The sequence below is a fragment of the Heptranchias perlo genome, chromosome 6, assembly GCF_035084215.1.
Source record: "Heptranchias perlo isolate sHepPer1 chromosome 6, sHepPer1.hap1, whole genome shotgun sequence".
Classification (NCBI taxonomy): Eukaryota; Metazoa; Chordata; class Chondrichthyes; order Hexanchiformes; family Hexanchidae; genus Heptranchias; species Heptranchias perlo.
The window spans coordinates 23,194,955-23,218,266 of record NC_090330.1 but is presented as its reverse complement, the minus strand read 5'-3'; the positions used below and the strand labels follow the sequence as shown (position 1 = coordinate 23,218,266).

General features: G+C 44.4%; 1 protein-coding gene across 4 annotated transcripts in view; it reads right to left on the bottom strand.

The window, feature by feature from the left end:
- The window catches only part of ccdc169 (coiled-coil domain containing 169), a 74,327-nt gene that overhangs the window by 41,893 nt on the left and 9,122 nt on the right, over positions 1-23,312 (bottom strand). For all 4 annotated transcript variants that reach the window (XM_067985932.1, XM_067985933.1, XM_067985934.1 and 1 more), the window contains exons 2-4: positions 19,139-19,221; positions 16,498-16,608; positions 16,099-16,139 (exon numbers count right to left, since the gene is read on the bottom strand). In XM_067985932.1, coding sequence (XP_067842033.1) covers positions 16,099-16,139; positions 16,498-16,608; positions 19,139-19,221 — 235 coding nt within the window. The remainder of the gene's footprint in view (positions 1-16,098; positions 16,140-16,497; positions 16,609-19,138; positions 19,222-23,312) is intronic.

Genomic DNA, 23,312 nt, shown 5'->3' with positions numbered 1-23,312 from the left:
AACTACTAACGTCTGCTGACCAAATTTTCTATACTGTTCTAGATATCTTCTTCATTTGCCACTGGGCTATGGACCAAGTGCTGGAAAGTGGGATTAAGCTGGATAGCTCTTTCTCGGCCGGCACGGACACAATGGGCCGAATAGCCTCCTTCTGTGCCATAACTTTCTATGATTCTAAGAAGTAGTAGACAGTAATTTTGATCAAATAAGCATAATTTGAACTGATGCATCCTTTCTCCCCTCCATTTAAAAAAAAATTAGAGCCAGGACTTGCTGGAGTGAAGTTAGGAACTGCTTCTACACGCAAAGGGTGGTAGAAGTTTGGAACACTCTTCCGCAAACGACAGTTGATGCTAGCTCAATTGTTAATTTTAAATCTGAGATTGATAGATTTTTGTTAACCAAAGCCATTAAGGGATTTGGGGCTAAGGCAGGTAAATGGAGTTAGGTCACAGATCAACCATGATCTCAGTGAATGCAGAACTGGCTCAAAGGGGCTAAATGGCCTACTCTTGTTTCAATCTTCCTATGTTCCTATAATAAAGTTTCAATACTCTACAGGGAGTGGGCTGGCTAGCTGCCAGGCAACAGGAAGGGGACTGGCAGAGTGGCAGGGGTGGGACAGGAATGCTGTCATCCTGAGAGAGATGTAAGGAATCTTAAAACTGTTGGACTGTAACCTGGTGTTGTATTTGAAAATCACAAGCTTTCGGAGGCTTTCTCCTTCGTCAGGTGACACTCACCTGACGAAGGAGAAAGCCTCCGAAAACTTGTGATTTTCAAATAAAACTGTTGGACTATAACCTGGTGTTGTAAGATTCCTTACATTTGTCCACCCCCGTCCATCACCGGCATCTCCACATCATCCCGAGAGAGAACAGCAGGTTCAAGTTCCATGAAGCCACTGCCACTTGCTGCCTCCTGTTATGCGCCACCTCCTCCTGCAAAAAAGCGGGATGTGTGTTGGTGAGTGTCCTGCAAGATGTTTGGGTGATGTGGCTGTCGTGGTTGAATAGCTGCCAGCGTGTGTGACCTGTTAGTTGTGGGTGTGCTGCTTGCAACAGTGGTAATGTGTGAGGGTGAGAGGAAGTATCTGATTGAAAGAGTTTGTTGGTATGTGGGTGATGGAGGGTGTAGTGCGTGCAGCAGTGGATGCAGCTAGTGGTGCAGTTGGTAGGAGACGCCATTTGACAGTTGACCTCACTCACCTTGACCACTCATGTCAAAACATTGAATTTCTTCCTGCACTGCATCCATGTTCATGGTGCTATGTGCCTGGCATTGACTTCACCCCTATGCCTCGGCAGCATATGTCTGGAGGGCCTCTTCCCCCCCCCCCCACCCCGCGGATATAGAATGCCCCTCCTTCTGTCCACCTCTTGCACCAAGGCTTCTAGTGCATCAACAGAGAACCTTGGTGCACGCTCTCTTGCAGGCCTGGTACAAACTCAGATCGGCAGATTGATGGGGTCTGGCATGCAGATTGGAGGATATGGGATGCGCAACCTTTTATTCAATGTTTTAAAATATCTCAACAGTTTGTAAACATAGAGACGGGACCTGCATCTGGGTTTTACATATGCGATGTCTGATCTCCGTTCAGACTCGGCGTGGACCTGCATCTTATATTTTGCAAATATCAGCGTCCCACAACCATTGAGCAGCCCAGTTGTTGCTCATTAAAAATTCCAGAGGTCCCATCATCATCACCATGCTGCACTATATTGCAGCACAGATTCACTTCCCAATTGACTTCCACCACTTCCTGCAGCCACAATGCACCTTCCCTTTAAGAGGTGCAGGCTGCCTTTAAGTGGTGCTAGCCACTCGCGATATCTGGGCCCCCTGCTGGTGAGCAGCCACTCAACAGCACAGGTAGGGCTGGCTGCACGCAGCAATCATAGAAATCACCAGGCAGCACGAATGTTACAATGCATTCAACTGGAATAACTTAGCAAGCATATTGCTACAAAGGCTGTACTTGTCTTGTTATTTTATGGAAAATAGCTTACTTTCCTGTCTAACCTGATTTATAAGGTGGTGGTCATATCACATGCATCGTTTAGCTCAGCTGCTAGATGGCTGTCAGTGAGATTGAATAGAGTTACTTGGATGCAATTTTAACATTGCTATTCACTAATCAGAATCAATGCTCCAACAGAAGACCTAGAAAAACTGATCCTGCAACTTGCCTATGACAAATAGATACTCTTTTATCTCCTCTACCTCATATGCTCCAAAGGGGTGCTTGTTTTCTCTTCAGCAATCTTTGTGGCATAAAATGTTTTTATTTTTCAAACTTTTAAAAAGAGGGAGGGGCCTCATATCCCACGGTTCCAATCTAGAATCTTACAACACAATAGCGGGCCATTTTGTCCATAAAGTCTTTTTTCATGAGCCACCTAGTTGAATTCCATTCTGCTGTGTGTTCCTTATACTCTTCAATATTTCTCTATTTAAAGCAACTATTTAATACCTTCTTAAAAGGTATGGACTCTGTCCAGTAGCAACCATTTCCTTAAACTCTTATGCCGTTGCATTTAATTTTTATGCACCAAATTACATACATTGCTCATCAAACTGAATAAACTTGGTTTAATTTCTTAGGCTTAGTTAGGAACCATGGTCCAATGAAACTCAAGAACAGTATACGCAACATCAGCTGAGCTTTTTTCATCATAACGTACATACTGCTGTTAAAACTCAGCATGAAACATAATTTTTAGGAATATAAGTTTTGAGAATTCATTCACTCCAATTGGTTGGGAGGTGGCTAAATTGTTGCCAAATGTACAGTGGCATGTGAAAGCAAAAGGTGGAGAGCATCCTACCGTTGCAGAGGCATAACAGGTTGCAAGAAAAGAAAGTGTAATATTGACAGCGATAGGCACCAAATATAAGTGATCATGTAGAAATATTTGGCCACTTTCCCCCAAGAATTGGAAAACAGAGATACACAACTTCTGCAACATAGATGTGATGTTTTAAGGAGACAAACAATTTCTGTCAACACCCAAAGAGAATGCATTCCACTGATGTAATGGGGAAACAATAAAGAAAGAAAAAACAAAAATGAAAAGCAGTATTGCAAGATTTCATGTAGCTGTCACATACTCAGAGGAGAGGCCAAGGATCACTGACCTTATTGAACATTTTATTGCAGAAAATATGCAAGTGCTGTCTTTGATTGATGGATGTGGGTTCAGAGAAGCGATTGCTAATCTGTTGCCAGGTTACGAAATGCCAATGAGATGCACTGTATAAATAATTTGCCAAACATGTATGTCAATGTGAAAGAGAAACAATACTTTTTTTAAAAAAAGATTTACAAATGAAGTTTTGACCATTGAAAGTAAGCAAGTATTGCAGAGACCTTCACTATAGTGTGTTAATTTACTTTACTTACCCAGATGAAATTTGCAGCAATTTGGCCACAGTGGACGTTAGAGTAATACATAGCAGAAAATCTTATTACATTCATGCAATAAATTGTCAACAAGGAGGTACTTAAGGAAGAAAGGTCAGGTCTTGTGCTTGACAATCCATTTGATAGAAATCCTGTCTGTTTCACTAGCCATTTTCTTGCTTTCTTACAATGTACCAATGAAATTACAGCAACATAAAGGGCACCAGAAGCAGTTAAGAAAGGGAATTTGGCATTTTGAATACAGCAACTAGCTACCGCCATGCAGCAAGCAAAAACCAATAATGTGCCGCAACATACTTTGATTAAGGGTGTTAAAATCAAAAAGAAACAGAACGCTGGACATGATAGAATGGTTACTGGAACAGTGTTGCCTATATTAACAGTATTGTCTGAGCCGAGAGCCACAGTAGCTAAAGATCTTCATTTAGATTTGAAAATCGAACAATGAACACCTTTTGAGGTTGTTAATACTTTTGCTTCAGCCTTTTTGGTTGGCAATGGAGGCTTTGAATTCTGAGTCTTCTGTTTCCTTATCCAGGGAGGCCTAAAATCTCAGCAGGAGCTGGATCATGGTAACAAAGTGAAAGTAGAATTAATTTAAAATTAATCAGAAAAGATGCACTAGTGGTTCAATCTAGTCTTCAGAGCTGAGAACTTAACCTTATCAGAAATAGCAGGCTTGCGTGGGCCAATGACTTAAAAATACAAGAATCATTCTATCTATAGTAATGTTACTGCCTAATTACAGTTTATGGTTGATTTTTTTCTCTAGTAATCTTGCTTTTAGTGTGATTACCACAGTTCACACTGAATTAAACACAGCCATAAATGGGAGTAACTCACAATGACACTCCAATTATTAGAGCATGGACTTGACTAAAGTAATCAGTCATTTTCTGCATTAAATATTCTTTTAATCTACATGCACTATAACTCATTATTTAAGTTTAAATTCCAATAGCATGCAAAAACTCCTTTAGCTTCATTATTGAATTAAACAATGTAACATTGCTTCAATTCATGATGCTTTACAGGAGGAAGGAAATGGAAGTTTTGAAGGACAAAACCTACTTTATTCGGAGAACTTACCGAGCAAAAAAAATGTATTTTGCCTTCACAATGTTTGCATCCCCTTTGCCTCGGCAGCAACATTCTCGTGAACAGTTGCAATATTTTTAACATTCCCTGATAGCTATTGTGCTATGTAGCTGTGAAGGGAACAGCTGCCTGAGTTTCTATGTTATAGGCTCTTTCCAGACACTGAATGTGATTATACGAGTATTTCACAGATCATAATGCCCAAGTACATTGAGGAGCTAATGAGGACATCCAGATCCACACATTTTCAGGACTCTAAACAGCAACTCGTAATTTACACAGGAACAATTTTATTTAACTACAGGGTTTCTACAAATTTGGAGCATAGTGGAATTCACCTATTTGGAGATACTTCCACCTTCACACAATGCCATATCATATACAAATCATATATCTGATAATTAGTATTATGCATTACACAAACTAATATTTTGCTGAGTCAACCCCATGATATTCATTTTGGTGCAATCCTCTCTGTATACTTAAGAGATGCTAGACGCCTTGCCTGACTCTTGGATGACCATGGCTATTGCCTAAAATCTTGGTTGTACGTACCGATCTACAATCCACAGAGTTCTGCAGAGTATCACTATAATGAAGCTCCTAAATCAAGGAGGGGAACCACAAGAAGAATATCTGGTGAAACTAATATTTAATTGCTTTGTTTCTGAAGTGCCCTGAAGCATGCACCTCAAAAAATACACAAGATGTTTGTTGTATACTGTATCTTGCACAACTAAATAATTCAGAGGCGTGTCAATGTCTGCATAGACCATATACATACCCTGCCTAAGGAACATACAAACATACGAAAATGACAGGCAGGAAAAGACGAGATGGTCCATCAAGCCTGCCCCACATTCATGATGACTGGAGCATTATGACTAGACATTTCCTAACCCCCCCTCCCCCCCACCACACACACATAGCTATGTAATCTCCTGGGAGAGGCAAAAAAACAGAAAAAGCCAGCCCTTTCAGTATTTTATAAACCTCTATCAGGTTGCCTCTAAGTCCACGCTGATCTAAAGTAAATAGACCCAGTTCCTAAAGCCTATCTGAGTAACTACGGTTCTTCAAGCTAGGAATCACTTTCATAGCTCTCTTCTGAACTTTTTCCAAGGCTACTATATCATCCACCATGTGAGGGGAACAAAACTGAGCGCAGTACTCCAGATGTGGTCTAACCAGCAACCTGTATAACGACAGAATGGTGGAGGAAGCAGATCTTCAAGAGGTTACTCATGGAGGAGACAGCAAAGCAGTCCTCAGGGAAATTGGGGAGAATTTTATTCAGCAACCTTTTGCTTAAACCAAAAAGCAAAAGAACACAAGAACAATAGAATGTAGAAGATTGCATAATACCGGAAGAAGGAACCAACATCAACAGCACTGATATAGTTACCTCCCTTTCTGCTAGAAAAATTATAGTCTCATCAATTTCTGAACATTGAAAACTTAGGGGACTGAGTGATACAGTTGATTATCATTTCACCCCAGGATCCAGGTTTAATCAAAGCCAGAATGACAGCTTGTTCCCTCTGCCCTATTTGAAATGAATTTGGGCAGTGTCAACAAAGTCCTTGTGCACCCATAGAACAAAAATGCACACAAATTGATAATCTTAGAGGAGTAGAAAGTGGAGAAAAAAAAATCACTAGTCCAGTAGGAGGTGCTCTTCTGGGGTTAGAAACTGTATCTAGCCATGTTATACATTATCTGGTAGTATTTTCTTCAGTCAGGCAGGTGTAATGTGTGGAAACCCATGGCAATGGGCTTCAATCCAAGCTACTAAGAAATTCAAAGAGATCAGGGGTGCTAAATTGGGCCATGTAGCACCTGTTGTTTCAGCGCTACGCGGCCTCCCGAAGTGCCAAGATGGTGTCTTGGCTGCGCACGTACGTTTCCAGCATGATGTGCGCCGGATGCCATTTTGGTATAGGAGTTAGCACAGGTGCAGATAATGAACGCCAGAAGCATGTAAAGTAAGGAGAAAATGGATACAATCAATGTGCAATGCTGATTTAAAGCGATCAATACATTTTGTGACTTACTGCTCAACTCAACCCCAACCATCTGAACATGTGCCTGGAGGATCCCTACCAGCGTTATTTAAAGGGACCATGCAAGATTTACAGGGTTAGTGGCTGTTTTATAGCTTCTGGCTGCCGAGACATTTGTAACTGTTTTTGGAGGTCTCCTTTACTTAAATACTAGGACTAGGGGATTATAGCCTAACATTTAGAGCTAGGAGGTGCAGGAGTGCAGTTAGGAAATGCTTCTAAATGCAAAGGGTGGGAGAAGTTTGGAACGTTCTTCTGCAAACAGCTGTTGATGCTGGCTCAATTGTGAATTCTAAATCTGAGATTGATAATTTCTGTGAACCAAAGGCATTAACGGATGTGGGGGCTAAGGCGGGTATATGGAGTTAGGTCACAGGTCCACCATGATCTCATTGAATGGCGGAACAGGCTTGATGCCACTGCCACTTGCTGCCTCCTGATACGCGCCACCTTCTCCTGCAAGAAAGCGGGACATGTGTCTGGGTGATGTGCCTGTCATGGTTGAATAGCTGCCAGTGTGTGTGGCCTGTGAATTGTGGGTGGGCGGCTTGAAACAGAGGTAATGTGTAAGGGTGAGAGGAAGCATCTGATTGGAAGAGTTGAGTACTGACTGAAAGAGTTTGTTGGTATGTGGGTGATGGGAGCGGTGTAGTGCATGGTGTAGTTGGTAGGAGACGCCACTTGACCGTTGACCTCACTCACCTTGAATACTCATGTCAAAGCACTGAACTTCTTCCTGCACTGCATCCATGTTCATGGTGCTTTGCACCTGGCATTGACTTTGTCCCCCGCTGCCTTTTGGGTATATATCTGGAGGACCTCTTGCCCCCCCCCCAAACCCACCACTGCGGATATAGGATGTCCCTCCTTCTGTCCACCTCTTGCACCAAGGCCTCTAGTGCATCAGTAGAGAACCTTGGTGCACGCATTCTCGCAGGCCTGGTACAAACTTAGATCGGCAGATTGGTGAGGCCTGGTATGCAGATTGGAGGATGTGGGGTTTAGTAGTGTACATTTTAACATGAGTTATCAATTTGTAAACATCTGTGTTTTACGTGGGCAATGTCTGATCTCCATTCAGACTCTGTGCAGGCAGCAGACTGTTATTTTCAACAAATTACAGGTACCAGCTACCTTTAAGAGATTTTTTTAAGAGACAGCCTGCCTTTAAGAGATTGGAGCTCCCTCTGCTGGTGGAAAGTGAGAATTGCATGAAGTGTTGGAAATCAGCGTTAAGTCTTTAGGCCTGACGAAAGTCTCGTCCTGCCTTCGCGGGGCCACTGGGCTTGGGGTAATAGCGGATCATGCTAAAAACAGGCCCTATCCATTTTATCCCCGAGGGTTTCCTTATATGATCAATGCCCACTTACCGAATTCCAGAGAATTTAGGCACAAGTTGGCAAGTTGGACCTCAATTTTACGCAAGTGTATTGATGGAGATTACTCAGCTTAAACCACAGTTTGATTACATAGAGCTCTGGTAAGCATCCCACCAGTTCTCCAGTTAGGACCACCCTACCTGGTAGGGCAATGACTTACAGGGCTAATGGAAGCTCTACATCTGTGGATTTATAAGTAGTTTGTTTAGGAGACCTTTAAGCATCATACATCCAGCTGACCAAAAAAATTGAATCATGAAATACATTCATTATGACTCTGGACACTGCCCAAAGTTTTATACAGGTGCACTAATTGTTTTTATAGTTTGGATAGTGTAATAAAAACATTTTCATTTATTAATATCATTGTACACTGATGACTTTCTATCTCAAGTGGTACCTATTCATGTCCTCAACATGTGCAGTTGGTTGTGTTCATGACCCTTTTGTACTACCAGTAGTAGAACGCTTAGGGCAGGAGCAGACAAATCCAATTCCACATGGAGAGATTATTAACTGGGCTGACACATTGCACTGTGCCTTTGACTGATGCCTCTGCCTTCAGCTGTCTGACAGAAAGGCATTGTTGTTACTTGTTTTGTGGCCGAGACCGCCACATGGTCAGTACTAATAACATATCAGTTATCCTGCCTAAGATGATCTAAGCTCAGCTGCACTGTGGTAATCATCTTCCTGACTGAAACCACTTTGGATAACAATCCAAATACGTGATACTCCCATGTGCAGCACAGACTGCAAGGCAATCTATTTCTAATATCAGCTAAAGGATCATGCAGGGCAGACTGCAATACACATGTCATATTAGCTTATACGGTGAGCTGAAACACTTCAAAGGTGAAATTCTATTACATTTAAGCCATCCATAGAGCCTTACAAGTCTAGCATGGTTCAGTGTACACTGACTACCATACAAGGTAAAATACAGGTCCCATAGGCTTTGCTGAATTGAAGTCTGTAGCTAACCAATACCTCATACAGTACAACAGAATTATTTCCCTAAAAGGTAAAGATGAGAAACTTCCATCACACTGCTTTCACCATCAGCTGTGTCGCCCTCTCATACCACATTAGATAAGTGACCTAATTATGATGGTGTAGATTGTAATTGGATAGTGCTGGTATTAGTACCAGTTCTGATTGTGATGATTGCACTTTTAAGTAGTGACGGTGGTATATGTGCAATTGTAGTTAGTGTTTTTGGAATCTGATGTATTTGATAGGGCAGATAGAGAGAAAAATAAGAGCCCGAGAATAAGATAATGGAACTAAAATGTTTGTGTAGGCACAGATGAGTGATCATCGATATAGTATCTGAATTAAAAAAGGTTTTCGGAAATGTCACCTCAGATTTCCTCCAATGGCACAGTGGCTAAATATGCCATGTAGTATGCCATCAAGCCACATAAATCAGGAAGATTCCATCTTCTGTCCTGAGGGAGGTGACCTCAACTGGGACAACAATATATCAAGATAGTTGGCCTAAGGATCTTTTGGCTGGGAAGGTGAAGCAGGAATCAGCCAGGGTGCCCACTACAGATTGCTTTCAATGACATGATGAAAAGTGCATGCGTGCGGTGGATGTTGGCTGAAGGTAGAATCAGGATTGGCTGAAATACTCTTCCCTTCCCCATTCTCAATCAACTTAGTCTGCCAACATTCATTGTCTAGGTTTGCATTTGAATTATGGCCTCATGGGCAATGTGCCAGCACCTATGGAACAGTATTTCACCAAGGAGTCAACATCTTCAGGAGAGGGGGGGAGGGGGGTAGAAAATTAGCATGGAATTTTTTGCAGCACATCTTCCTGTTGACAGAAATCACCATGCCAGAACACAGAAAATGTTGTTATGAGTTAATAGTAACTATGCATGGTTAGTACACTTACTGCCAAAGGATGCTTTTACACCCACGCACAGGTCTGTAGGAAAGATTGATATGGAAATTGAGTCTAATTACTTTCTCATGAAATTGTAATTCTGGCTCTCCAGCTGTCCTCACATAAAAATGACTCAACTACACAAAAAGATCACACCCAGCAGATTCTAAAATAACACTGTGGCAATGATTTAAAAAAGAATACGGTTAACCCTTACCTTAGTTTGAGGATATTAAGGAATTTGGATGACAATCTATTTTACTAAGGATTTATTTACCCATGGAATGTTACAGTTTTCAATGAGATCTTAACAATAAGCCTGAATTTTCAGAATTTTGTTTTATTTCCTTCCCAACACAAAAATTCTCCCCTCCATTCCTGAAAGCAGCATTGCTTGCTGGGGTACTTATTCTTTATATGCAAGTATAGACAGCAAGGGGCCGATTTTCAGATGGCCAAGTGGGTGCGTTGGGGACGGGGGCTCCTAAAATGGCAGAATCCTGGAGCGGGTTCGGAGCCCGGCTCCAACCCACTGACTTCTGGGTTCCCCAGTGATGAGTTCAGGTGCGTGCGCAGCTCCCGCATGCGGGAGTCCCACCGGCAATTAAAGCCGGCGGGATGCTGCTTTACATTGTTATTTAGATACTTGAGGTACTTGACAGACCTCATTGAGTGGAGATTTTGGCAAGGGTGCAATTTTGAAGGATTTTCAGCGTGTTTCCCGTGCTGTGGGAAACACTCCCTGCTGGAGCAGACGTGTTTCAGCCAGCAGCCAGTGGGAGATGCAAAGGATTATTTGGCAGGTGGGGGGAAACCTCATTTATTGCAGCAGGGCATTCTGTCACTTCAAACAAAGTTTTGGCTGCAACACCTTTGTCTTTCCACTCAAAATTATTAATTTATACCCTAAACTCTGCTGTGCAAACACATTTACCTACTTTGCGGACCCCCTCAAACTCTCACCGTCAGGATGGGGGGGGGGGGGGGGGGGGCGCCATAGCTGCATTCATCACTTCATCAGAGGACGAGCAACATCACCAGCCTCGCGAGGGACGCTGTCCACCTCCTCCACGTGGAGCTCCACAACACAGTGCTGCGCCACAGGCACCTGCACAAAATAGTCGTGCAACTACACATACACCCACTGTAGGGTGACCCAATGGGTGGCATCAAGTGTGGGTGTTCATGGTGAACCCCATGAAAGGGACTTAATACACAAGCCAGTCAAGAATGGCCAAGACGTGGCAGTAGTGGTGACAATAATAATATTTAATATGCCATTAACAAAAATCAAATATAAATTAAAAAACATGACAAACACCCTTTGTGCTCACAAAACCTTCGCCTTACGCTTAAGAGTACTCCTACGTGGTGCTTCCCCTGTTGCTGCAGCAGAGGTAGTGGCAAGTTGCTCTTGTTCATGCCCTGACCGATTAGATGCTTTGGGCCTACGCCCTCTGGGTTTCGGTGCCCGTGAGGGCCCCTCTAAAGACTGCTCCACCTGCACCTGTGCAGGGGCAGACTCGGCCATCTGGAGAGGAGGCAGCATTGCGGGTACTGGTTGAGAGGGGGACAAAGGGTGAGACATGGGAGCGCTTGAGTGACGTCCCCACTTCCATGTCCCCTTTCACCACCTTCCCTCTCCTGGGCCAGACCCACATCACTCCTACCACCCTGCTGGACGACAGTTTGGAGGATATGTGTGAAGCCTTTTAAGGCCAGTGCCAGAGCATCTGCTTGCCTGTTTAAGGCAGCAGAAAGTTGCTCACCCTGAGTCCAAAGGGCCGTTGTCAGGGCCTCAATGGTGAGCCATGCTTGAAGCTTGATGGAGGCTCGCCTTCCCTCCATCGCAGACATTCCCGCATTTACCCACAGCACCATTTCAGAGATGCCCTCACGTCCCTGTGACAGTATCTCAGAGATTCCCTCCTGTATCTCTGCCACCATTCCACTTATAAGAACATAAGAAATAGGAGCAGGAGTAGGCCAATCGGCCCTTCGAGCCTGCTGTCCAATTTCCTGCCCGCTCCCCGTAACCCCTAATTCCCTTTACTTCTAGGAAACTGTCTATTTCTGTTTTAAATTTATTCAATGATGTAGCTTCCACAGCTTCCTGGGGCAGCAAATTCCACAGACCTACCACCCTCTGAGTGAAGAAGTTTCTCCTCATCTCAGTTTTGAAGGAGCAGCCCCTTATTCTAAGATTATGCCCCCTAGTTCTAGCTTCACCCATCCTTGGGAACATCCTCACCGCATCCACCCGATCAAGCCCCTTCACAATCTTGTATGTTTCAATAAGATCGCCTCTCATTCTTCTGAACTCCAATGAGTAGAGTCCCAATCTACTCAACCTCTCCTCATATGTCCGCCCCCTCATCCCCGGGATTAACCGAGTGAACCTTCTTTGTACTGCCTCGAGAGCAAGTATGTCTTTTCTTAAGTATGGACACCAAAACTGTATGCAGTATTCCAGGTGCAGTCTCACCAATACCTTATATAACTGCAGCAATACCTCCCTGTTTTTATATTCTATCCCCCTAGCAATAAACGCCAACATTCCATTGGTCTTCTTGATCACCTGCTGCACTTGCATACTAACTTTTTGATTTTCTTGCACTAGGTCCCCCAGATCCCTTTGTACTGCAGTACTTTCCAGTCTCTTACCATCAAGATAATAACTTGCTCTCTGATTTTTCCTGCCAAAGTGCATAACCTCACATTTTCCAATATTGTATTGCATCTGCCAAATCTCCACCCACTCACCCAGCCTGTCTATATCCCCTTGTAGGTTTTTTATGTCCTCCTCACTCTCTACTTTCCCTCCCATCTGTGTATCATCTGCAAACTTTGATATGTTACACTTGGTCCCCTCCTCCAAGACTTAATATAGATTGTAAAGAGTTGGGGACCCAGCACCGACCCCTGCGGACCACCAATGGCTACTGGTTGCCAGTCCAAGAATGAACCATTTATCCCAACTCTCTGCTTCCTGTTAGATAACCAATCCTCCATCCATGCCAGAATATTACCCCCAATCCAGTGATTATCTTGAGCAATAATCTTTTATGTGGCACCTTGTCGAATGTCTTCTGGAAGTCTAAATACACTACATCCACTGGTTCCCCTTTATCCACCCTGTACATTATGTCCTCAAAGAACTCAAGCAAATTTGTCAGACATGACTTCCCCTTCATAAAGCCATGCTGACTTTGTCCTATTAAATTATGTTTCTCCAAATGTTCTGCTACTGTCTCCTTAATAATAGACTCCAAAATGTTACCCACTAGGATGTTAGGGTAACTGGTCTATAATTTCCAGCCTTCTGCCTACTACCCTTTTTAAATAAGGGTGTTATATTAGCAGTTTTCCAATCTGGAGTTGGACTCCTCCATCCTCTGCGCGATTGTGGAGTGCCCGTGGCACCTGTTCCAGCAAACGTGCTGCTGCCCCTCGATCATTCTCCTTTTAAAGGATGGCCCCCAGGGTTCAGCATCTGTGTCCAGCTGAGCAAAGCCTGGAGAAGAGTGCTCCCACCAATGCGGACTCTCCACAGCTGCCCCTGCCACCAGTGTCTGCTGATGCTTACATGTGTGGTGATTCACCATGTGCGACCCCAACTAACTGAGGACAGGGACCCACTGAGGTGTGTGTATCTGCACTGGTGGGTGGCTCGCTCAAATGGGACGGTGCCCCCTCAGAGGCCGGCAGGTCCTCTGAGGAATCACCGTCCACCGTCACAGCGGTTGCTGAAGGCCCTGTAAGAGAACAGAAGGCAATATTAAGCGTGATGACAGATGTTGAGGTGCTGAAGATGTTAACATCATTTGCTACTGTGAGTGCTGAATGTTAAAGTTCTGTCACCAGACGTTTGTCGGGTGCAGTCTCGGCGTCCCCGACGGACAGGCACTCGAGGGTGCGGCTTCGTTCAAAAGCCTCCTGCTCCACGTCCGTGAGGACGACCTGATGTTGCGGCCCCCCTCTCCGGTCTTCGCCCTCTCCCGTGCATTCTGGGCTCTCTGCTCCTATAAGGGGAGAAAGTAGAAAGTCATGAGTGAGGGATGGTGACGTGGCCAACCGCTGAATGCATTGGTTTGGGTGAGGCTGACCGTGAAAGAAGGCGAGTATGAGACAGAGCCATGACATTGTATGAGGATTGGGTTGAGTGGTAGTGGTGGGATGAGTACTGACGAGGTGAGTAAGTGCAGGTAAGTTGAGGATGAGGATTGAGTGGGTGTGAGGAGTGATGTGATAGAGTAGTGTTGGCAGTGCAGGAGTTGTGGGGTGGGGGCAGTGATGTGGAAGACAGAGTGTAAGAATAAGTGTACTCACTTTGGCTGACCTAGTTAGGTCATTGAAATGCTTCCTGCACCTAATCCATGTGTGGGGGCGACAGCACTGCTGCTGGTGACCTCTGCCACCTCGCGCCAGAGGTCCTCCTCCTCCTCCAGTGATGCATCGGTAAATCTGAGAGCAGCCTTTCCCCTGGTCTGCTCCATGCTGTACTTTTGGTTGTTTGCTGCAGGAGCAGCATCAGAGGACTGCCCCTTTAAATAGGGCTCCTCCAGCTGACAGCTTGTGACGCGGGTGCGCAGTCCGCCCGTTGCGCAGGTTGATGACGGGAAACCCGGAAGCCACGGTATGTGCCTTTAATTTACCCGCGATCGCGTGGGGAACGGATGGATTTTACTGGACGGGCTGCCCAGTCGTCCTCCCGTTGCCATCCCGCCTTCCTGGTAATATCGGGGCCCAAGTGTGAGAAGGTCTTTTCATGGTGGAAAGCAATACTGCAGAATAAGTAAATAATTATTTAGTTAAGAGTGATGAGAATGTGGAACTCGCTACCACGTGGAGTGGTATCCTAACTCGCAACAAGCCCTATTCACTCTCTGCTCATTGACCTACATTGGCTTCCAGTCTAGGAATGCCTTGATTTTAAAAATTTCATCCTCATTTTCAATTCCCTCCATGGTCTCGCCCCTCCCTATCTCTGTAACCTCCTCAAGCCCTTCAACCCTCCGAGATCTCTTAGCTCCTCCAATCCTTGCCTCTGGCACATCCCCGATTTTAATCACACCAACATTGGCGGCCGTGCCTTCAGCTGCCTAGGCCCTAAGCTCTGGAATTCCCTCCCTAAACCTCGCCGCTTATCTACCGCCCTCTCCTCCTTTAAGACAATCCTTAAAACCATCTCTTTGAACGAGCTTTTGATCACCTGTCCTAATGTGGCTCAGTGTCAAATTTTGTTTGACAATCACTCCTGTGAAGTGTTTTACTACGTTGAAGGCGCTATATAAATGTTGTTGAGGCGAATAGCATAGATGCATTTAAGGGGAAGCTAGATAAGTACATGAGGGAGAAAGGAGTAAAAGGATATGTTGATCAGGTGAGATGAAGTAAGGTGGGAGGAAGCTTGTGTGGAGCATAACCATCACCACAAACAAGGCAGTGCCCCAGTGAAAAAAGGCTACATTTCTGTTTCCATCAGCTGAAATATCTCTGATGGTGTCAGGTGGAAAACACAGCCTTCTCAGTCGCTGCCTACAAGAAAAAATGCTCTGCGGTCAGTACATTATGTGGATACCTGCGGGTTGGGTGTTGCCTGCATGCATGCTGCTGCACTCTCCTGGCATCCATATCTTCATCGTCATCCTCCTCCTCCTCCTCCTCCTCCTCCTCAAGGCACAGGAACGATGGAATCCCCAGAGGGAAATCCATTATTTCACTATGCAGAGGTCCTTTAAATTCTCAGCAAGTTTCACACAGTACCTTCAAATGCTCAGAAACGACATCATCAAAGTAGAGGCAGTGACTCCCAGAGTTACCAAATCACACTCCTGTTTGACCTTTCACCTTCCCAATCTCTTCCTGCCTGTGGACCACTATACAGGCTCAGCACCACCACCTTTACAGTGGTGGTGATTTCCAGGGGCAATAAGTGAGAAAAACACAGGGAAATCTTGGAGGCACTTGGCTATGCTCCACTTTTCATTCCATTGCAGGGGAGGATTGGAGATTTGTTTTACAGGTGGCCACAGGTGTACAGATTTGAGTTTGAATCCCACATAAAAAGGGACTTTAAAAAAAATTTATTTCTACTTCTGTAAAGTTTGTTTATTGACAGAAAATGGCATTGTTCAGATAATGATTATTTAAAACTTTATTCTTATGACATAATCAAGAGAAAATATTACTTTGTATAGTGGCAACTCTTAAATTTCAAAATACTGTACTTACCACTGGCATCTCCTCATATGAACGTACAGAAGCCAATCTGTCTACAGAGACAAAAGAATATCTGATAGGATATATTTTAATTACATTTTTACTGAGTTTTGTGAGTATGCAAACAAAACAGGATCATAAAATAATTCAGTGCAGTAAATGATCAACTGATATTTATTTACTCAGTAAGCATAAAAACAATTCCTAGCAATGAATGTTTCTTCGGTGCATTTATCAGCTTTAAAAAAATTCTGGTCACCACAATTTTTGATGTAACAGATTTTACTTTGCCTTCAACTAGTATTCACTCCACATTCAATTAAATTGACCTGATGATTTGATGCAATTTGCAGAAAATAAACTGCACTATGCAAAAAAGAAGTAAGAGTTTTGTATTGTACAAGTATTTACCAGCAGGATTGCCACGAATATACTCCACTTTCTCTTCTAAAGTTCTGATTTGTCTCTCTAGTTGTATATTCAGCTCCTGTTGGGTTTCAAACCTAGTCCTCCACTCATTTCCTAATGAAGGCAGAAACAAAACATTAAAAACTTTACATTTACTCCAAACCTTTATTCACAATTATCCACACCACGCCCTAGAAAAGCTCTCTTATAAATGGATACGAGAGAGCCCCAATTGATACACACCACCTGAAAACAGCTAACACTAATTGATATAAATCACATGGATACAATTAACACCAGATAATCGAGAAGATTGTGGGTTGATTGGGGAGGAGCTCGGAGCTCGGAGCGCAGCGGCAGGGAGGGAGGGAGGGAGGAGATTGCAGGAGTGGGGAAATCGGCAGGAGGGGAAGAGAGAGATCGGCGGGAGGGGAAGAGAGAGATCGGCGGGAGGGGAAGAGAGAGATTGCAAGGTTGGGGGGGAGGCAGCCCACGGCAGAAGGTCTTCTTGAAGGGACGGGGGAAGCACTCCTGCTCCTCCTGGCCCATAAGCAGTGTTGGAAAAGCACTTACTTGCTGGAGCTGGCAGCTCCCGCCCCCCTTCAGCTGCCAAAATCTGAGGAACGGAGCCTCATTTAAATATTATAATGACGGATCCGCCTCTCCACAGCTGACGACTCGGCTGCCCCCAAAACTGCTTGTGGTAAAACTGGAAGTTCGCAGCGGGTTGGAGTCGGATTTCATGTTTTTAACAATTTAACAACCCTCTCCCGCTGTTCGTGGGGGTTTAAAACCCCCCGGGTGTCCAAAATAAAAAATGTTTCATTCCTCAGTGCTAACATCCCTCACCTTGATGAGTACAAGCCTCACATATAAAATGTATTTAAATTACATTTTAGGAAACCAGCATACATTTTTTTTTTAAAATAATGATCCACGATACCTTTTTATTAAAACATATATATTTTATTGGGGCCTACAAGCTTTCCAGTCTTGATAAATCTTGCTTAGGTCAGATAATACATTGGTTTATATCCTGTTTCCCACAGAATATATTTGTTTCGATCATATTCTATTATGTACAAAATATGTTTATATACTGTACTATCTAGCAAAACACATAATTCAAAATCAAGTTATCAAGCTGAGACAACCATACCTGGGACCAGAGAGGGCAGAAATACATCATAATATTGGCGATGGCATCTTAATGTGGAGCCAAACCCAGGTTTGCCAAGTTCACGCCCCATTTACCTTGCATTGGAAATCCCAATGTGGAGAGGGTGGTGGGCATGACTTTCCAATACTCCCTCCAGCACAGCAACAGTTTAGGGGTGTGTCTAGGGACGTTCCTGAGCTACCCAGGACCTCCACTCATCTGGCCTTTATTAGCCCCAGTGAATCCCATACTGGCTGAGAGCAGGTGTGGGTTTCACAGTGGATTTACTGAAGGCCTCAAAAAAGGTAAGGTCCAAAGGGACATGGGGTCAGGTTCCAAATGTACACCAGGACACCCAGCTCTACCTCTCCACCACTGCCTCCATGCTATCAGACTGCTTATCTAACATCCAGTCCTCAATGAACCGCAAGTTCCACCAGTTAAACATTGGGAAGACCACAAACTCCGTACTCTTGCTACTGATTCCATCCCCCTCCTCAGCTACTGTTTCAGGTTGAACCAGATTGATTGTAACCTTGATGTCCCATTTGATCCTGAGCTGAGCTTCAGCCCCATATCCTCTCCATCACAAAGAACACCTACGTCCACTTTCGTAACATCACCCTCCTCCATCCCTGCATCAGCCCACCTGCTGCTGAGACCCTCATCCATGCCTTTGTCACTTCTTGACTCGACTATTCTAATGCTGTCCAGGCCGGCCTTCCATCCTCCGTAAGATTCAGCTCATTCAAAAGTCTTCTGTCCATATCCTATCCTCACGTGCCACTCAACCATCACCCCTGTACTTGCTGACATACATTGGCTCCCACTCCCCCAATGCCTCAGATTTGAAACTCTCATTGTTGTTTAATTCCTTTCATAGCCTCGGTCTTCTCTATTTCTGTGATCTCCTCCAGCCTTACAACCCTCCAAGAACTCTGTGTTTCTCCAACTCTGTCCTCTTGTGCATCCCCCACTCTCTTTGCTCCACCATTGGAGGGCGTGCCTCAGTTATCTAAGCCCTCCATCTCCCTCTCCTCCTCCAAGACTCTCCTTAAAACCCACCTCTTTGACCAAGCTTTTATTCACGCCTCCTAATATCTCTTTCTTTGGCATTCATTATTATCTGAGTACATTTTTGTTAAGTGCTTTGGGACATTTTTCTACACTAAAGGCAACAAACGCAAGTTGTTGTAATCAATCCTGAAAGATCTGAATACTGCTCCACCATTCCCAGGGTGGAAAGACGTTTTCTTTACTTAAATTTTTGGCCCAATAATGGCCTTGGGCTTCCCACCTTGAAAAGGTAGGGTGCTGGTGCCACTGTAGAATTTGAAATTACTTAAAACTGTTTCTCTTTGATGGTTCTAATCAAATAATTCTTATTACGTTTTCACAAGGTGCTGTATTCCTTAAAGCTGTTTCCAAAAAGTGTTTCGAGCCCCGGAAAAAGAATACTGCTAGATTAAAACTTTTCTTATGTACCTTCATCTTCAACACTGTCTAATCGCTTTTCCAGATGAGACACTGTGTTTCGCAATTCGGAAGCGGATTGATGAAGCATGTCCCTGTATTACAAACAAAAGATAAAGTACTGAAATAATCAGGTATTACAGCAAATATTGCGTCTGTGTGTTTTTGATGAAAATAAAATTTGAGATGTAACAACAAAATTGTATTATTTTCCACTCAAGATTATACAACAGTAAAACAGTTCACACAATCTGATTATAGTAAGTATTTGAGGTGAGTATCCAAAATTTGGATTGAGTAGTGGATAAGAATTTCATTGGTTACTAAAGGAGCGAGAGAGTGGGGCCAGAGTGTATAAAGGAGTGAGAGTGGGACCAGAGTGTATAAAGGAGAGAGAGTGGGACCAGAGTGTATAAAGGAGAGAGAGTGGGACCAGAGTGTATAAAGGAGAGAGAGTGGGACCAGAGTGTGTAAAGGAGAGAGAGTGGGACCAGTGTATAAAGGAGAGAGAGTGGGACCAGAGTGTATAAAGGAGAGAGAGTGGGACCAGAGTGTATAAAGGAGCGAGAGTGGGACCAGTGTATAAAGGAGAGAGAGTGGGACCAGAGTGTATAAAGGAGAGAGAGTGGGACCAGAGTGTATAAAGGAGAGAGAGTGGGACCAGAGTGTATAAAGGAGAGAGAGTGGGACCAGAGTGTATAAAGGAGAGAGAGTGGGACCAGAGTGTATAAAGGAGAGAGAGTGGGACCAGAGTGTATAAAGGAGCGAGAGTGGGACCAGTGTATAAAGGAGAGAGAGTGGGACCAGAGTGTATAAAGGAGAGAGAGTGGGACCAGAGTGTATAAAGGAGAGAGAGTGGGACCAGAGTGTATAAAGGAGCGAGAGTGGGACCAGAGTGTATAAAGGAGCGAGAGTGGGACCAGAGTGTATAAAGGAGCGAGAGTGGGACCAGAGTGTATAAAGGAGCGAGAGTGGGACCAGAGTGTATAAAGGAGCGAGAGTGGGACCAGTGTATAAAGCAGAGAGAGTGGGACCAGAGTGTATAAAGGAGAGAGAGTGGGACCAGAGTGTATAAAGGAGAGAGAGTGGGACCAGAGTGTATAAAGGAGAGAGAGTGGGACCAGAGTGTGTAAAGGAGAGAGAGTGGGACCAGAGTGTGTAAAGGAGAGAGAGTGGGACCAGAGTGTGTAAAGGAGAGAGAGTGGGACCATAGTGTGTAAAGGAGAGAGAGTGGGTTTGGGAGGTGCTGTCAAAGAAGCCTTGGCGAGTTGCTGCAGTGCATCCTGTGGATGGTACACACTGCAGCCACTGTGCACCGGTGGTGAAGGGAGTGAATGTTTAGGGTGGTGGATGGGGTGCCAATCAAGCAGGCTGCTTTGTCCTGGATGGTGTCGAGCTTCTTGAGTGTTGTTGGAGCTGCACTCATCCAGGCAAGTGGAGAGTATTCCATCACACTCCTGACTTGTGCCTTGTAGATGGTGGAAAGGCTTTGGGAAGTCAGGAGGTGAGTCACTCGCCACAGAATACCCAGCCTCTGACCTACTCTTGTAGCCACAGTATTTATATGGCTGGTCCAGTTAAGTTTCTGGTCAATGGTGACCCCCAGGATGTTGATGGTGGGGGATTCAGCGATGGTAATGCTGTTGAATGTCAAGGGGAGGTTGTTAGACTCTCTCTTGTTGGAGCGAGAGTGAGATCTGAGTGTGTAAGGGAGCGAGAGTGGGACCAGAGTGTTTAAAGGAGAGAGAGTGGGACCAGAGTGTTTAAAGGAGAGAGAGTGGGACCAGAGTGTTTAAAAGGAGAGAGAGTGGGACCAGAGTGTTTAAAAGGAGAGAGAGTGGGACCAGAGTGTTTAAAGGAGAGAGAGTGGGACCAGAGTGTTTAAAGGAGAGAGAGTGGGACCAGAGTGTTTAAAGGAGAGAGAGTGGGACCAGAGTGTATAAAGGAGAGAGAGTGGGACCTGAGTGTTTAAAGGAGAGAGAGTGGGACCAGAGTGTATAAAGGAGCGAGAGTGGGACCAGAGTGTATAAAGGAGAGAGTGGGACCTGAGTGTTTAAATGAGAAAGAGTGGGACCAGAGTGTATAAAGTGGAGAAAGAGTGGGACCTGAGTGTATAAAGGAGCGAGAGTGGGACCAGAGTGTATAAAGGAGAGAGAGTGGGACCAGAGTGTGTAAAGGAGAGAGAGTGGGACCAGAGTGTATAAAGGAGAGAGAGTGGGACCAGAGTGTGTAAAGGAGAGAGTGGGACCTGAGTGTATAAAGTGGAGAGAGAGGGGGACCTGAGTGTATAAAGGAGAGAGAGTGGACCTCAAAAAATCCAAAGTAACATCACAACACAAGCAGGAACGGCAGGGGTAAGTTATAGATAAGTATTTAGTTTATTGATTAGTGTTTTTGGTGTTTAGTGTAAGTATTTAGTTTATTGGTTTGTGTTTTTGGTGGTTATTGTTAAGTTATGATGTGGAGATGCCGGTGATGGACTGGGGTTGACAAATGTAAACAATCTTACAACACCAAGTTATAGTCCAACAATTTTATTTGAAAATCACAAGCTTTTGGAGGCTTTCTCCTTCGCCTGACGAAGGAGGAAGCCTCCGAAAGCTTGTGATTTTCAAATAAAATTGTTGGACTATAACTTGGTGTTGTAAGATTGTTTACAATTGTTAAGTTAGTGTAAGCATTAAGTTTATTGGTTAGTGTTTTTAGTGGTTAGAGTTTTAGTGTCAGCTATACAGTTAAATAGTCTTAAAGCTAAAAAAATACAATTTTAAATAATTGTTAACTAACATAGCATGACAGCTGGGGCCCGTCGCATGCACATCCTGTGCCATGTGGGAACTCCAGAACACTTCGTGTGTTCTGGAAAACCACGTATGCAGGAAGTACCGCCAACTGCTCGAGCTCAGAATTTCTGAGCATGAGGGGGCGGCTGGTGTCACTACTGTGCATACAGGAAGCTGAGAGTTTCGTGGTTAGCACATTTCAGGAGGTGGTTACCCTGCAGTTGCTGAGAGTTCAAGAGGAGAGAGAGTGGGTGACCACCAGGCAGACTAGTAGGAACAGGCAGGAATCCCCTGGAGTGTGGCACTCACAAACCAGTATCCAGCGAGGGTGATGACACCTCTGGGGAGCGCAGTCAGAAGCAAATCTACGGCACCGTAGGAGACTCGACTGCACAGGGGGGGCGGGCACAAGAAAGTGTAGAAATGCAGTTGTTACAGAGGATTCGATAGTCAGGGGGATAGACAGGCGTTTCTGCAACTGCAGAAGTGAGACCCGAATGGTGTGTTGCCTCCCTGGTGCCAGGGTAAAGGATATCACTGAACGGGTGCAGGACATTCTGCGAGGGGAAAGGGAACAGCCCAGAAGTTGTGGTCCATGTGGGAACTAATGACATAGGAAGGAAAATGGTTGAGGTCCTGCAGTCAGAGTTTCAGGAGCTAGAGAGGAAGTTAAAAAGCAGGACCTCAAAAGGTAGAAATCTCTGGATAACTCCCAATGCCACATGCTAGTGCATATGGGAATAGTAGGATAAGACAGATTAATGCGTGGCTGGAGAAATGGTGCAGGAGGGAGGGTTTCAGATTCCTGGGGCATTGGGACCAGTTCTGGGCAGGAGGGATCTGTTCAAGATGGACGGGTTGCACCTCAACAGAGCTGGGGAGGTTAACTAGTTCTATGGGGGAGGGTTTAAACTAATTTGGCAGTGGGGTGGGCATCAGGATGAAACGTTATAGAGGAGAAACAAGGTGCACAGAGGACTGGGAGAGGCAACTAGCACGAGAGTAAAGAACAGTTCAGAAATAGGAGGTATCAGAACAGAAACACAGTGTGGGCATCGCAAACAGAGTGGATCGTGAACAAGTGAGAACTTGAGAATTTGGTGAGAGTGGGACTCAGGTAAAGTAGTGGGTGAATTGAAATTAAAATTTAGTTTAAAATTTAACTAAGAACTTTAAAACTTTAAAAGAAATTGCAACTTAGTTAACAGAAACTGCAAGTCAGTGGCAGTTAACAGTCAATCAGCTGTAAGTGATCGCCTGAATAAAGGGTAATTACTTTGAACTGGAAGTTGATTGAGCAGTTGTAACGGCTGTTCTCAAAAGATATATAAAGTAGAAGGTGATCAGCTGAAGCACAGAGTGGTCTCTACAAAGAGAATGGATCATGAACTGAGTGGGAATTA